Source organism: Trachurus japonicus, chromosome 10, assembly GCF_045865225.1.
Source record: "Trachurus japonicus isolate A0001 chromosome 10, Traja_1.0".
Lineage (NCBI taxonomy): Eukaryota > Metazoa > Chordata > Actinopteri > Carangiformes > Carangidae > Trachurus > Trachurus japonicus.
Window position 1 is genome coordinate 23,569,702 of NC_140916.1, and position 17,178 is coordinate 23,586,879.

At 40.9% G+C, this 17,178-nt stretch overlaps 1 protein-coding gene across 18 annotated transcripts; it reads left to right on the forward strand.

Annotated features, from left to right (window-relative positions):
• Window positions 1-698: 698 nt before the first annotated feature.
• On the forward strand, window positions 699-16,616 carry tnip1 (TNFAIP3 interacting protein 1). 18 transcript variants are annotated; one of them, XM_085790176.1, is made up of 18 exons: window positions 699-869; window positions 5,443-5,625; window positions 6,225-6,368; window positions 6,518-6,603; window positions 6,785-6,844; window positions 7,522-7,731; window positions 8,780-8,874; window positions 9,326-9,488; window positions 9,755-9,847; window positions 9,963-10,028; window positions 11,340-11,471; window positions 11,558-11,686; window positions 11,770-11,904; window positions 12,007-12,132; window positions 12,287-12,367; window positions 12,863-13,102; window positions 13,370-13,454; window positions 15,719-16,616. In XM_085790176.1, exons 2-18 carry the CDS (start codon window positions 5,478-5,480, stop codon window positions 15,805-15,807), a joined length of 2,082 nt encoding a protein of 693 aa, XP_085646302.1. In that variant the 5' UTR covers window positions 699-869; window positions 5,443-5,477; the 3' UTR covers window positions 15,808-16,616. The 18 variants fall into 18 exon arrangements, with proteins under 18 accessions (XP_085646302.1, XP_085646309.1, XP_085646306.1 ...); XM_085790183.1 differs by having other exon boundaries at window positions 12,953-13,102; XM_085790180.1 differs by having other exon boundaries at window positions 6,545-6,603.
• The last annotated feature ends 562 nt before the right edge of the window (window positions 16,617-17,178 follow it).

Consider the following 17,178-nt stretch of genomic DNA (forward strand, 5'->3'; position numbering starts at 1 on the left):
TGAGTTAAAAGAGGAAAGAAGAAAAAAGATGTATGTGGCGAGGAAATCCCCTGCTGCACGCCAAAATCCTAGGCAACAAATAGAGTCTGCAGCAAGTCAGCCACACACTGGTTTTAATGGCACACCCAACCTGAAATTGCTCCATTTGCTGATAATTATAAAAGATTAAGTGATTACTTCAATAGCACATTGTTAATATGCAGTTGATGTCAAAATATACACTTCTTTGAATTTCCCCTCTAATGGTCGGGGGAACTTTGCTCCGTGGTGTTGTTCAGAACAACATGCGCAGCATGAATTAAACAGAGTGTAGTTTTCATATTTCAAAGCTGTTATGTCCTCAGAGAGAGTTATGGGTGTTGCTTCAGTCGTTTTTATCTCCAGCCTGCACGATGATGGTGGCAACATGATGTGATTGTGCAAACATGCCATGCACTGTACTGCACGTACTTCACTGTGTAAACAAGTTATGTTATATTACATTAGATATTATATACCAGAGGTTATTTTTACATTTTTGTTGACTGCTGCTCTCGTCACGTCATGTGATATATTTTTGTGGCCTTCTCTGTTTGTTTGGTTTTGTTGATGCACTGATGCGAGTAGTGTGATGTACGTGCTGCAAGTTACTGTGCAAAAATTAATCACATTTGTTCTTTTTTTTTTCGTTTTGGTGTTTTTCGTGTGTGGTGTCACTCAGTAAGGCACCACACAGCTGGACACACACCAGGTTCTGTTTAGGCTGGGCGTACAGTGCAGGCCATTTTACTGGGTTATGGGAATTCCCCAAGTCAAACAGTGAAATTGCTTCCCCCCCTATTCACCAGTTTCCTTAAAAAGTGCCTCTCCGATACAAGCTGAATGTGTGGGTGAGTTGTTGTTTATTTGTTTTAAGTAGTAACAGAACATTTACAGCGGGCTAAAATAATTTTTGTGTTGTCACTGAGGTGAGTGTTTGCGTCCTCTGCTTCGAACACAACATGGAAGGTAAATGTGATGTTTAAAATATTGACTTCTGCTAGAAGAAAATGCCATTAGGCCTGTAATTGTTTGGTATTTACTAGCTACAGGAGGCAACTACTATTTAATCATAGGAAAATCGTCTTAAAAGGGAAATTACTGTTTATTATGTTTCATGATTATTTAAATGTAATTTTAAAATTTGATTTTGTAATTGATTATAACATGTCAACACTTCAGACATGTACAAATCCATGTTACGTAAGCAAAAATAACAAGATTTTAACTTATTTAGACAAAAGAAATTGAAGATTAAGTAACACAAACTGTGGTTTAAAAATGGGTTATTCTATCACTATAATAAATCATACATAAGACTGAGAGAAAATACTTGACAGTGAGGCACACTGCTTTCTTTCTGTGTGTCATAAAGCGTAGATTTTACATTTGCTGTTGAATAAGATACAATGGCCTACATGGGCTGCCAGTGCACATGTTTTGCATAGCATTAGAGAGCAAGGATGTCCCTGGTTTAAGGCCTCAAGACGACAGCCAGAGTCACTAGTCGGCTAACAAAAGAACATTTTGTATTACGTAGCACAGAGCTAATGACTATCAGCTGCTGATTTGTGCATAGAGATGGGAGACTGGACTGTCCTTGTGTCTCAGCAGGATGAGGTAGGCTACATACTTGTGACACTGTGGGCTTCAGTCTGATGATTATCCTCTCTCACATGTCATATGCTCACTTTCCTGCGTGGTGCAATGAGACGAATGCTTTAAAACATTTCTGAATAAGGAGGAATGGGAAGAAAACAAAGTGTTCAGTTTGCTGGTCAGCAGGACTAAATGATGAGCGGCATTTCCTGTATCCTCTGGCCTTTGTTTTTCTGCTGGCAGGCTCAGACTCACCAGCCTGATTATTATTTTAGTCTGACATGGAAACATGGTGCACTAATAAACAGGGCCAAGGTGTTTGGTGACAAAGGACTGAGGAAACAACCTGTGTGTGTGTGTGTGTGTGTGTGTGTGTGTGTGTGTGCGTGCGTGTGTGTGTGGGTGTGTGTGTGTGTGTGTGTGTGATAGAGAGAGAGAGAGAGAGAGAGAGAGAGAGCCACATGAGCTTTGCGTTTGCTTTTTCCTGTCGCTGATGACTCTCTGGGGAACACATAACCAGTGTGAAATGGTGACTGCCGGTCCAAATAGTACCAGTTTTTATAGCTATGTAGATTTATTTCATGTATGTGACTAATTACATAAAATGTAAATCAATTAAAGCAACATTTTAATTTATGAGGACTGTCAGTGTCACAGGTTTTATTGTTATTAAAGCACACACAGCCATGACACAGCCAGTACAGACATCACAAGCTGTCCACCCACTCTCCTGTTTTCTCACTTGTTGACTTTTTTTTTACAGTAAGATTTGTATTCAGTCATTAGATTACGTCAATGAAACAAATTAGTAGTGATGTGTTTTTAAATTCTTAAAGGTATTACTAAACTGGTTTCTCTATTACAGTAGTTTTGACATGAGTTGTACCGCAGTAATTCAGTATTACTGGCATTTACCCTGTCTGTGCTCTCTTTTTGCATTACAGGAAGTAGCAATGGTAGCTACATAAAGAGAAAAACAAAGGTGTGATTCAAATTAGTCCAGGTTTACTGTAAATCATGAAATGTAGAGTCTGAAACAATTTACAAACTTTGTGCTTCCTGTGTTAACGCAGCATGTTTTGTGATAAATCCTCCAAGGCTGATGCTCTGAAACTGAAATCATTTTGGTGGATTTTTGTTTGCCTCTGTTAAAAAGCAGTGATATGCTCCTCCTTGTGAGTAATGTAAGATGTTTGGGTGTAAATTAATAAATTGTACTCATTACAGAAACATACATACTAGATAGATAATCCAGTTAGTAGTATCATCAAGAAACCTTGAGTGGTTCATTAATGGTAGGCTACATGGTCACAAGATGAATTATTACATCAGAAAAAACTTCAAACACCCAGATAACTGAGAAAAGAAATATAACTCAGAGGAAGAAAACATAGCCACAGATTACCTGTTTGTTATTTCCCACAAGATGTCACTATTGCTCTAAATCAGTCATGTTTGGTCAGTTGGGGTCTGTCAAAAAGTTCTATTAATTTATTCAACTAAACTGTTATTACTGAACCGACATAGTGATCCTAAATAAACTGATCCTGACTGATAGAACAGAATATGTCTGTGATATATAAAGATGGATAGATACGATCAATCATATGTTTAAGTGTGGCCACCTCTTTTTTAAATCCAAATTAGTAGTGGGCTGTTAGATACAGTATGAGAATTGTTAACATGCCTTACAATGTTTTGTGTGCCTTTTGCAGTCTTCAAGAACAGAAAAACATCCAGAGATCTGAAATGATTGGTGAATCAGTCAATCAACAGAATTTTTTTTTTTTTAAACTATAACTGTTAACTGATAATCTATTAATCACCTAAAATAATATCATTTTTAATGGAAACCTTCCAAAATACTTTTTTGTCTGCTGTGGTATTAGTAATTACACTGATTACCATTGGGTTTTGTGCTTTTTGTTGGACAAAACTAAAAATATTTTGTAGGCCTCCATGTAAACCAGGAGCATTGAATTGTCTAATGGGATTAGGCTACTATTTTCTGACACAACAAACAACTATTTAAATACTGTTTTTTGGTTACTCAATCATCACATAGGCTATTTCCTGTTAACCTATAGTGTGGATTTTAAAAACTCAGTGTAACTTGAACTGGGTCTTATTGCCCTGCTAGTTCAGAGGAAATATGTGATGCAATAACAGAAACCCCCAACAGCCCCTTCTCTAAATTTATCAATGAAGGAAAAAAGTAATTCAGAGAAAATGGTCGGGTTTCTCCCAGAACTAATAGAGGATGTGTCTCAACATAATAATGAGAAATAGTTGAATCAAAATCATAACAACTCAAGAGATAGACTGTACAGTAAATCGGGCTTTTTCCCCCCCTTCCTTTTTTTTTTTGACTGTCCAGTATTACTCACCCCTTGTCATATGAGCCCCCTGCTTGACGCATTTACATACAGCCATTTACATATTTTAAAGTCCACGATGTGAGCAGGCAGGCTTGATAATTTCTGCTAAAATGAGCAGCCTGTAGTGTGAATCTCGCTCCAGTGTTTACATTACGGCCAGTGGCTGCCGCTGCTGCCCTGCTGACTGAGCGCTGCGCCCTGATTGGTCCGCAGCGGCGTCAGTCACGGCCATCGCTGTTTACATCGCAGTAGGTAATGTCGCGATGTGGAATTTCCCTGCTTACAGCATAGACCAGTAGACCACTTCCGCAATGGATGTCTGAGCAGAGACGAGGCCACTGCGAGCTGAAAGGTATCTAGGCACGAAAAAAGACACCTCTTTTGTTCTTTGGTCTATCGTTTAACTCCGGTTTCAGGTTGACTTACTGCTTCGATAAAAGTAATGGGTAAATAAGAAGAGCTGGCGGCTTCCTGTCCCGCACTGTCATCTAGTGTTAGCCGTAGCCGACAGCTAACGAGGATGTTGCTAGCAATTTGCATGACAACAGCGAAAACTAATATTAGCCTTCTTCAGCCAATCAAGGTAGCTATCATTAAGCTAGATTGTGCTGTGTTTGAATGCCGTCTGTCGGGTAGATGTCTGTTAGCAGCATTCACGTAACATGTACTTTTCTTTCCGCTGCTTTTGTCCTCCTCCTCCTCCCCCCTTTCTTTCGGATATGAACGGTGTAGTTGTCATATTTAGCCTACAACGTTAGCACACTGCTGCTATATGTTATCCCTGGCAGGGTAGCACAGTGGTGATGGTGCTGGGTTTTTGTCTGCCTCTCAGTCAAAAACTGCCGGTGGATGTTTAATTTCCTCACCGGGCTCCACCGATAGTTCACACTTGTCCTACTGGAGGCTGTAAGCTGAGACAGTTGGGTGTCTGAGTAGCCTATCTTCATTTCATTTGCAGGCAAGAGCTATCACAAACTCCCATTTGCATTTGTAGGGAATTAAGGGGATTTCTTCAATATTATGAGAGCCAAAAGGTAATGTTCAGGTTATTTTTCTTCATACTGTACAGCCAATTCTGCTGTGTAGCTGTTGCCTTCCTTTGCATGAACATTTGCGTGTCAAAATTGAATGGTGGTTGCTGGTACTTTCACATTGCGTCTATGGGTAGTGTGTTTTTATTATAGGATTTAAATGTGACAGTTTGCAATGGAAAAAAGTTGTTTCCATAGTTCCCTCTCACCACCCTTATATGAAGGGTTGTAGTGTAGGGACTAGTCGTCTATCTTCAACAGACTTGACAATCAGCAGTTTTTGTTTTCCGTGAAGGTCAGCTGCTGCCTGTTTTTTCACATTGTCTTCAATCTTCCTCTGAGTACTTTCCAGTACTTAATGATGTGTGTTTTTTAAATCAAGTCAATAATCACAATGCTGTGTCTTCTTCCCACAGTTTAGAGGACCATGTCTAGGAAGTAAGAGACGGCGATGGAAGGGAAAGGCCCGTACCGCATCTATGATCCAGGTGGGAGTGAGGTCAAGGCCAGAGATGAGGCCGGAGGGGGAAGCAGCTATCGGCAGCTTTTGGAGGAGAACAGCATACTGAGGGAGCGTATGAAGGGACTTAAGAGCCTAGGTAGGTTCCTACCTAAAGACAGCATCGTCATCATTCAGGTTGTGGACCGAGGGCTGAATGGCAGCTGCTCTTTAGCCTGACACATTAATTTTGTTTTGTACAGAGACATTCATTTCATCATTGTAACTGTGTAAAATCTATAAGATAAAGCTATGTTCAGTATGCATTTTCAAGCAGCACCAAATAGACAGTTTAATGTTAGTTTACCATATACACCCACAGAGGCGTTTTAGAAATGTTTATATACGTTAATATAATAGTACAGAACACATGACTGACTTTCTCATCAAAACATACTCGTGCCGGGAAGAGTGAGCTGGAAATAACGTGGAATGTAGAAAAACCTGATGATCTTCATCAATGTGGTTCAGTGTGTTCGCCCTAATTGCTCCTTCTGTTATTCACCAAGGGAGCACTACTTGCAGGCAGTTTGTCACTGCACTTTTATCACACTGTTTTTGATGTTTGCTTGTTCTGGTAGGTCTAGTCTTGCTGATGTGTGCTGAAAAAAAACAATTGTTAAAAGATAGTTCAAAGTTTGCTCAAGCAAAACTGAATTTAAGTGATGGATGCAGACGAGCTCTCTCTGAAACTTGCAGGTGATTTGCTGGAAGAGTCTCAATCAGAGGCATCAAGGCTTCGGCAGAGGGTGGAAGAACTTGTTAGAGACAATGAGGCCCTGAAGTCGTCCAGCTTTGCTGCCAGTCTGTGCATGGGAGGGCCCGCTCAGACTGAGACTCAAAGTAGGTCTCACAGACTGAGATGTTGATGATTAATTCCGCTTTCATATTTTGATATTGGTGTATTGGTGTATTATTACGTTGTATGGTTACCGTGTTGTAACCATGTAGTATACTTGGATTAAGCTTGATGTTTGTATGGCTCATTGCAGTTAAACCCTGTTTACACTCAACTGCAGAACAGAAGGAGGAGCAAGCTAGCTGTTTAGGGAAGACCCTGCAGCCTGAGAAGCCCACTGTAAGTATTTTTGAACTGTGTATGAGAGCTTTTGTTTTTGGCAGCAACAACTGTAAATAACACTAGACTGAGAAAATACTGCATAAGAGCCTGGAGCTTGGCATTTGGCAGCTCCCAAATGGATATCTGCATTGTTGATACTGCACGCACTATGGTTCACTTTACCTTTTGTTTTTTACAGGAGGCCTTATCAGAGTTTGAAGTTGTGAATATTGAGGGCAAGACTCCAGATGCCTTGACTGTACGTACCAGACTTGTTGTGACACAAAGTATGATGAATAATATTCCATCTGTCATAGAAACTCACTTTATTGTTGTTGTTGTTTTGTTTTTTTGAAGAATATTTTATTTTAACAAACAATTGACCATATTTAGAGTATCAATACTCCTGCCGCTGACTCCTAAAGCTAATTATTTTCTGTGATTTATTTTAACCTTAATTCAACCTTTCCGCTTTATGGCTATTCCGTCAATATTAGGAACATATCCTTGATGTGGTGACTCACTAAGAAACTCAATACTGGTAGCTCCAGCCTGACTCAGCCTGGGGAAAGTCCAGGATTGTTACTAAGTAGAATTACACAGCTGATTCATTCACACACTATATCCAAGGGGATGTGTCAACAGGACAGAATGCCAGAATATTTCAGGCATGCATGTTGTTCAAACAAATTGAAATTGTGTAGCTTAACTTGACACCGTTTCCATATATTTAAGTATCCCGGTTACCAGAACCTCTGCATTTGGGGTTACCATTGGTCTTTTGTCAGTGAACTAAATTTTAACCCAGCAGGACAAACTGGTTTGACTTTTTTAGCTGCTGCTCTAACAGCAAGTGCCTATGTAATTGTTAATCACTCTCTGAGTCAGCGAGGAAGGAAGCACTGACTGACTGTTTACCTGTGTGGGTGTCTCCAGGCTGGGTCAGCGGCCGGAGTCACCCCCCTCCTGCCTCAGGAGAACATCGAGCTTGCCAGCCAGCTGAAGAGACTGGAGAGCTCCTTCAGCATATTCGCTGAGGAGTCCAACCCCAACCAGCTGTTGGCTCACCTCGGTCGTATGGCTGTGGAGTTTCACCATCTTTCCTCTAAGGTCCAAAAGAATGAACAGAGGACCTCCCTCCTACAGGTATGAAACAAAACAACTGAATGACAAAAATAAAAAGGGCCAAACCAACCATCTGGCCTTACATTTTAAGATTTGTGTCATAAAGTGGAAAGATGTGTAAACATACAGTGATTTGTTTTGCTGAATTCCACCCTTTTCTTTTTTAAATGAAATGTTTTAACTGGAAACTATTCACTAGCTGGTGTGCTCTAAATACTACAGTGTGACCTTCCTGAGTCACTAGATAATATGATAATTTAATAGCAAGACTTTATAGGGAAATGGCCCTCGTCTTTGCTGACTCAAAAACGATTTTACTTGCAGGCCCTGGAGGAAGAGTAAAGTTCTCTGTATGTAATGTAATGGTATGTGTGATGAGTTGTCTTATACAGTGGGCTTAACACTTGTATGTGGACAATATACAGATAGAGAACTACAGTACGATACAGGTGCACAACACTTGAAAACAACTTTTTATTTAGGTTGAACTTGATGTCATACTTTTCTTTTTTGGACATGTTATAAAGTTACTTAATTGTATTTGATTTGCATATTTCTAAATTAAGTTCAAAGTTCTTGACAATAAAAAACAGGGTAACCAAATAAAATACTGCATAGATTTTAAAGCCCATAAAAAGTAGGCTGTTTATTTGTAATTAGAGGTGTCAGTGGGAGCACATAGGTAATAATAATTCATCACACACATTTCAAAAGCTGTACTAAAGTAAGTAAAGGGGGTCATATCTTCCCTTTTTACAGATTTTTTTTCCTTTTAACTCTTATTTTCAAAATATCCTATAAGATATCATATATGAAATTCATAGTTGTTTATGGTTTGTGGTAATAAAAATAGGAACACGTGTCAGAAAGTTTGAGTCATAAAAGTGGGAACTATTTCCTCATGAATCCTGTGTATGTAGATGAGCAGCATTCCAGTTTAAGTTCCTTTTGTGCTGTACAACTGTGTGTGTGAAAGGCAGTATCTGTGTGGGTATGTAGGAAAAAGGAGGTTGTGATTTCTACAGACTAAAGTTAGATATGCTGATAATTGTGTATTTTGGTGTTATAGACTCTCTGTGAGCAGCTCAGACAGGAGAACAATGAGCTTCGAAAGAAAATGGAAGAGGACCATCACATCAGGAATCGAGACTTAGAACAGCTGAGGTAATGTTTCACCTTCTCTTTTTATTTGACTTGCTTTTGTGTTGCTTCTGCTAGAGCAGAAACCTTGTCGTCAGTGAGGTCATAAAGAGCAAATGGTGTGATTTGCATTATATTACCTGCAAGTAACAAAATTCGGACACTTGCATTTTATTATTATTTCTCTGGGTGTCTTTCTAAACTGCAAGACCGTACTTATTTTTTTGACTATGTCGTGCATAAAGGCTGTATCTTTATCATCTTTATGTAGTGGGGGCTGTTGATGGTAAAAGTGCTTTTGCTTTTGATTGTGGAGAGGGGGTTACTCCAGTGCTTTCATTTGTTGTCATTACACTCAGCGGGTAATGTAGGTTATTCCCAAAGCACATCCTGAAGCTGTTTGAAAACTTTAGCCACCTCTGGAAATAAAGGGACATTGTCCATATGCTATCATTTTCATTTTCTTGCTTATCAGACAGGAGAATCAGAAACTTAAGGAGCTCGTCACGGGAGGAACGACACCGGCAGCTGCATCTGCAGTCCCGTCTGACTCCGAAGTCCCAGAGGCCAAAGAGGAGCCGGTTAAGGAGGAATCTGCCGCCGTCCGACCTAAGATGGAGGCCACCACACCGCAGAAGGTAGTTTAAGTTACATAGCAAAGTATTCATTCTCTACCTGCACACACACACACACCAAAATGTTGCTCCATATCAATAATACTTTTGCTTATTTACACAGCAAATATATATTTTATATCAATCTTTGTTTTTTTTTTGTATTTTAAAAATACATTCAGTTTCTTGATAATTTGTGACTTAACACTTCTTTTCTTGTAAACTCATTACAAGTGGGTGTGTAATGGAGGAATGTTGTGGATTTAGGAATATTTTGTTGTTGCCACCAGAGTGGAAAGGCTGCAGAGAAAACCCCCACTAAACCTTGTGATGTTGAGGTGTATGAAAAGAAGATCAAGCTTTTGGAGAAGCAGAGAAAGGATGTGAGTCTTTTTTGCACTTAGTGCTCATCCTCTTTTGCCATAGGGGAAAGTCTCTGTGTATTTAGTTTCCTATATGTTGAGTGTCATTTGTTTCACTTTCTGGCACTGCTTACAGGTACTGGAGGTGAACAAGCAGTGGGACATTCAATGGAACTCCATGAAGTCACAGTTTGAACAGAAGGTACAGTAATGACTTTACAGCTTTTATGAAGGGTGTGGGAAGACCCACAAGTGTCTTTGACTGGTATAATGTTGTTGAAGGAGAACAAATACCTAATTCTCTCCAAATTCCCTTGAACATTTGCCAGAGCGCACTTTAAGAAGGTTAACAAGTTTGTTCCATTATGTGAAATCACATATGTTTGGTCCAACCCACCTAGTGCTCTTGTTTCATTTTCCTGTATCTTATTTTTAAAAGTGTATGCTGTACCTGTGTTCCTGGTACAGACTTCTTCTACACATTAAGGCTCCTTTTATCCAGCATTTAAACAAACCAGTCAGCCATTAAATAAATGTACATGATGTGTGTGCTCACAATTGATCGCTTTACCTATTTGTCAAGGTTCAAAATTAACTCAGTGAAATTGTGTCTTTCACTAAACCCATTTAAGGTTCGTTTTAAATGCGTCAGTGTCAGATAGTTTCATGAATTTCTGTTTCTACTGTTAGCAGAAGCAACACATGACAAATATTACATTGGATTTAAAGTTTCTGTGCCAACATTTTTCCAGATAACAATAATTTAGGCCATACAATAGATGACTGACTCAGAAAATGCCTGGTGTCAATGGAATATCGATAATAATTCTTTTCCACTGTCAAAGTTGGAAGATGTTTAAGCCAGTAAAATTACAGAAGTTGTGCATCAGTGAAGCAGCTGTGAGATGTGTTGTTTTTTCATTTCTGTGTGTTTGTCCAGTGGAAAGGTGCAATCTTGCAATAGCTTGCTATCTGAACACACTTACCACAAGACCTGTCACACAGCAAGAATTCCCCTTACCTCTCTGGTACCCACTGACTTCCTGCTATGGTGCAGTCAGAGGGCAGTAGAGACACACAAATGTACACAATCTCACACTCTCATACTCACACACCTCCGCTTGTGCACGCCCGCAATCATGAACAAACCTACATTCATACTTTGTTGAGACGGGGACACCATGTAGCCTGGGGTTTAACCGCAGAACCCTAGATATATCCATTTGCGTCACTAGATTCGTTCATATTTTATACAAAAACAGAACAGCATATGTTTGCAAATACGTCCTTGTTGCTGTGGCTTGGTTTAAAATTTCACAACACACATTTCCATGGCATGTACCTCAACATACGCACTAGTTGACATTTATCTTCACCAGATTGTTGTTATCACTGAATCACTTTTTCTTCTTTTTTTTTTTTGCTTTGTGCTTTTGAGAGTTGCACCTTACAACTGAGAGTGGTGGAATCAGTGAATGCTGCCCTCGGCTAAATGGTTTACATTATTCTTCAGATCACAGACCTCAGACAGCGGCTGGCAGAGTCCCAGAAAACTGTGCTGGAGCTGGAGGCAGAGCGAGAGCAGAGGCAGCGCGACTATGACAAGAAGCTGCTGCTGGCCAAGTCCAAAATTGAAAATGTACAGGTGAGAATACGAGGATGCATGGAAGAAAACATGGAAGACAAAAAGGTTGCAGAATAGTTTAAGAAAGTGTTTTGGTTGTGTTTCAGGGGGAAAAGGAGTGTCTCAACTCTGAGACCACTGAGCAGAAACAGAAGATTCGCTACCTGCAGGATCAGGTGCTGCTCCTCAGCAAACAGAGGGAGTACCAGGAGAAGGAGATCCAGCGGCTCAACCGGGTGAGTGTGGAACAGATGCAAAAAAAAAAAAGAATGATGAGGGACGGGGACATTGTTTAATAATTGTCCTCTTTTCACACCAGGCTTTGGAAGAAGCCTTAAATCTGCACACCCCTTCAACCTCTCAACAACCACCTGGCCAGGGTAACTTTGCAGACGCAGCCAATAACCTGAAAAAACAGGAATTGCTAACTCAAATTGCTGTACTAAAAGAACAGGTCAGACAAGCAACAAATTACACACGCACATAAATATACAGCTCTTTTGTTGTTTCCTAAATGCTTCCTTAATACGTTTTTTATCACTTTTTTGTACTTCAGGTGAAAATCTTTGAAGAAGACTTCAGGAAAGAGAGGAGTGACAGAGAGCGAATGAATGAGGAAAAAGAAGACTTGAGGCGGCAAGTTGAGAGACTCCAGGGTCAGATAACTAATTTGACCAATCAGGTAAACTTTTTCCTTGTGTGTATTTTCCTGAATGTGACATGATAGGTAGAGATTTTGTTTTTGTGTCTTGCAATGAGTATGCTTTATAACTGAACTGCCCTAATGTGGGGTGTATTTTTCTCTTTTTGTGTGTGTTTGTGTGTTGTTTGTTCAGCTTCATCAGGCACAGAACGAGTGTCAGCGAGAACGAACTGAGAGATGTAAACTGGAGAGACTGCAGATGCATCACAAACAGGTACTGGCCGCAGCTCAGGTCTGAGCCTGATAGTGTTGCAGAGAAACTGAAATGGTGAATGAACTGGTGCTGTCAGTCTGGATAGGTGACGTATCTGGTCATTTTGGCCACACAGACACATCCAATCAGGGCCAAGGCATTCACTGAAAGATGCTCTTAAAGCCCTTGGGATCAATCAGGCAGCAGGATACGAGTAGTAGTAAACGTGGCCGACTAGCACCACCTAGTGACAGAATGTGGTCACTCAGATGTTGACTGTAAAAAGTTCACAGTGAACAAATCAATACTCCTGGACAAGAGCCTCACTCCAGCTAGCATGTTTTGTCAGTGCATTCGGGATCAGCAGGTGGAACATTTATGCTCCTCAGTGGGAGGCAGCGGCGGTAGGTTTGAAGTTCAGCAGTGGCCCGTGCCATGACGGGGCCACCGCACTCGCTGAGAGTAGCAGCCGTGCACTGATTGGGGATCACGTGTGTTACTTGTGATCCCTCGTAGGGGCAGCAGCAGGAAAGACGTACCTCAGACCCCACGTCAGGCTCAGTGAACGGCCCGCTGAGCCCTCCCTACTGTGGTCCCTTTGTGCAGGTGGGACCGCAGGGCCTTGAGGGCTGGCCCGTACACTTCCCTCCCCGGATGCCCAATGCAGCAGGCGCAGCAGCCGCAGCAGCAGCAGCAGCAGCCGCAGCCGCCGCCGCAGCACCGCCCCCTGTGCGAGACTTCCAACCTGTTACCCCGGTAAGGGACCTCCAAGGCCCCTCTGTCTCTGGAGTGACTCTGGCTTACTGAGAGAACAAGGCTCTTTTTTTCTCTCTCATCTCCACTCCCCTTACCTGTCGGGAGGAACAAGCAGATTACAGGGTTATTAGGTCTACAGTAACTGCAGCACATCCGAAGCACGCTTACAGCCAACACAACTGCTAGGTTACAGCAAAGTTTAGGGCTGCTTCTAATAATGAACCAGTGTGTGTTGTGGATTGAACCAAGTGCTTTCTCTTTCATCAGGGTTTTCCTTGGCAGTCATCATTCCCACAGCCCAGAGGGGCCAGAGCAGTTGGAGAGAGTTCAAGACCACCACCAGAAAACGCAGGTACAGTATAGCAACCCGAGCACAATATTTGATCCTCACATTTTCTCTTTAAGTTGCATTTTTATACACAGCATTATTGCTAAAGGATAAAGCTTGTGTTACTGTTTCTCACCTTATTGTCCACAAAATGATGTAATGGAAAAAAAAACCCCGGCAAAATGGAAAGGCAGAAAGGAGAGAGAGAGAGAGAGAGAGGGGGAATATATAAATTAGAATAGCCTAAAGTTGGGAAAGAACAGGGAGTTAGCTGAAAGTCAAGAGATAAAGATGTGTGTTCGGTTTTTGATTTGGAGCTGTCAGCGGAGTCAGACAGCCTGATGTCTGCAGGGAGGTTGTTCCAGGGAAAAGGCTCTGCAGCCAGCAGACTTCTTCAGTCTTTTTGTGTGGAACCAGACAGCAGGCCTGAAGTCTGCGAACACAGAGCCCTGGATGATAAGGTTTAAAGAGATCAGACAGATATGAAGCTGTAAGCCCATTTAGAACTTCATTTATAAATGTGGCGTACGTCACTTTCCACGCAAAGGTTGTGATCTGTAAAAAGCAAACTTGGCGGGAGAACGTGCGCAGCCCCAAGCAAACTCTGACCCATGCGTGCGCATAGTTTGGAGGAAAAGGGGAATTGGCAACACAGATGGTGTGGTGGTGAACTGAAGTCAGATTGAAGAAATGTAGAGTGAGAAGAACAATTATGTTTTTATTATCACACATTTAATTTCTACCCGTATCATGCGTTGGGTCCTTGTTGCCATGGTGATTTAATTCAATGGCGTTATTTTGCATTGGACTGATGTTTTGGAAACATCTTCTTAGAATCTAACTGAAAATTCACAATCAAAATTCGTTCTATATATTTAATCAGCACCGTCTCTCCGTCATATTGTACAGTTTTAATGATCAGTCTAATTACTGTAAATGTATAAATACAGCGGTGAGCCCTGTGCGTAATGCTGCACCATAGCGCTGCTGGAGGAGATTAGGGAGGGAGACAGTCTTCAGGGACCGGCAACTTTTCAGCCCATGATGATGACTGGTTAATAACTTGTTTCAGATTCCCTAGAACTGTTGTGATTGTTGTAACTATGTGCCGAACCGGGTCCAGCATTTGAGAGGGCAGCGCACCGAAACCACGACACAGTGCGCTCTGTGCCACTTTCACACCTGCAGCCAATTCACAACACCGACAGAACAAGAGCACGCCAGGCTCATTGATATGCAGATCGCATTCATGAGGTGGTTTTTGCATTGACCATCTATGGTTAAAAAACGGTGTGTACAGGGTGGGGCGTGAAGCCGATTCAGCTGTGCACACTGGTAGCCACTCTGTGATTTATAAAGGGAAGTGTGCTTTCAAGCATGCGTACACAGGGTTTATGAATATATTTTGGCGCACGCAAACTTTGGCTTTTGGGCTTACATACACTTTTAGTAACAATCCTATGCACAGTTTTATAAATGAGGCCCCAGAAAATAGAGTTAAAGGGTAGAGTTGTCAGTAGTGGGCTGCTCAGTAAAGCCACTGGCAGATGAAGGCTCAGTAATGTTCAGACATCCTCTATTCTTAGTGACAAATTTAGACGTGAGAAATTGTGGGGAATGTGGTAAGAATGGCGGTTAGTGCATGGTGATTTACAAATGTTGGAAACTTCTGAGTAATATTGTGGGGGAGGGAGACGGTCTCGATGGTATAAATCCAGCTGTCAGTCTGCCATCTGGGATTTTCCTGGGTAGACTTCTAAATGTCTGACCTGCTGTGAAGACCCGTTTACATTTCTAGATAAAATAGCAAAGCTTCCTCCAGTAGGATACTTCGAGCCATCTGCCGTCACAAGGTCAGGGCAGCCCCTGGACAGACGGCCATCTATCGACAACACTGAATCCCTGCGCAATACATTGATGAGCCAGCCAGTGGTTCAGGGCCTACTGTACATATCATCATTACTGTATCTCACATGGGTAAGGGACAAAAGACAGTTAGCCGATGCTGTGCTGACTCATCTTCCTGGCTAACTCAAACGTCTTGGCTAAGCTATCTTCGGTGATCTGTGATGGTTTCATCTTCATGTCATTGGTGCTAACATGGATAACTACAATGCTATAACAAGAGTGTGTGGTGTCCCTGGGTTTCCCTTTTCTCTTAGTGAGGTTAAGATTAGCCTCCATGTCGGAAGTGGTGCTAATCAAATGTTCTGGATTTTTGGATCATTACACAACTCTACACAATAAAGTAAATTTAAATACTGTCTTTTTCGTTTCTTTACGTGCAGATCAGTCCGCAGCTGCAGCAGCAGCCACAGCTGCAGGCACAGGATTTGGAAAAAGGGAGCGACAGAACATTGACCCTGGAAAGCACTAAAGCATCACCGTACCCACCTAATGGAGTCTGGGTAGTAGCATGAAATCAGTTTGTTTTTGAGTTGACAAGGTGTGATTTGATCTATAATTTTCCTACTGAACTGTAGATATCCTATTGTAATGTTGTTTATACTTGCGTTTTATAAGCCTATTTGTGAAACACTTCGCTATTCTGAATATATACATGAAATATTATTTTGATTTTTTTATCAGGAACTGAAGTCATTTGTTAAATAGGTTGGAATAATTAACATTGTTCTTTTTTCCAGAAAATACCTATGTGATTGTCTCTCTGCAAATATGTAACAACTTGACACTTAGTTTGTTACTCGTAGGGTTACAGGAAGCCATTCCCCAATATGACTAAGACTACATATACTCATTCCAACAATGAATGATATAGGTACATTGACTCATAGAAATTAACAATGTGAATGTTGATTGATTTATGAAGATTTCTTCAGTATCATCAATGTTATAGAACTGTCCCATATGTGTAGCTGTTCAAAAGTGGTTGTTGAAATACAAAACATTTGGAAAATGAATTTTGATGGTATTATACCAAATACATGATTGTGATTATTGATAATTTATTTATATCCTGCTGTTTTGATAGTTGCATTGACTAAGTGTAAATCATTGTCTTTAGTAATGCTGTTCTTTCTATGTTGTTAGTGTAATCCCAATATATTGTAGCTATTGACATTGTATGTTTGTATCAGACACAATACACAATGCACAATACATACACAACCTTTTTTTCCCCATGATGATGGACCTAATCTCATTAAACACAACACTTGTACTTGACCGCAATTGATTTGATCACTCATTCTGATATTCATACTCGTCTTGCTGCATCCTGTATCTTTGCCCACAGTTTAGCCCCAGCATTCAGCATCTAGGTTATAGCACCTCAAACCTTTCTTAGGCAGCAGCGATGACCATTTTCTTCTTCATTGTCAAATACCTGATATTTCCTAATAACTAAATGAGTTCAAACATTCAAATTCTGCCTCAATGGCAGGAAGGGGAAGATTTTCACTAGTATTTGGTGGTCCAAGAGCCAATGTACGGTAGTACAGCCACTTCTCAGAGGACAACCTCTGCCACCATATATGGCTTTGCTCCTTGTCGAGAGAGTCAAGAGTCCCGATCGCAGACACACTGTCCATGCCTCGAGATATTCTGTCTATGTTGCCATTTTGAAATAGTGTATCTTATCTCAAATCAAACCACTTCAACTGAATACCTATCCAGATTTCCTTTGTATAGTGAATAATATCAGATGGTCAGGTGAAGGGCTTTAAAATGTTTGCAGATGAATTTGAAAAAGGCTCCATTTTATCAAACAAATTACATTACAGTGAAC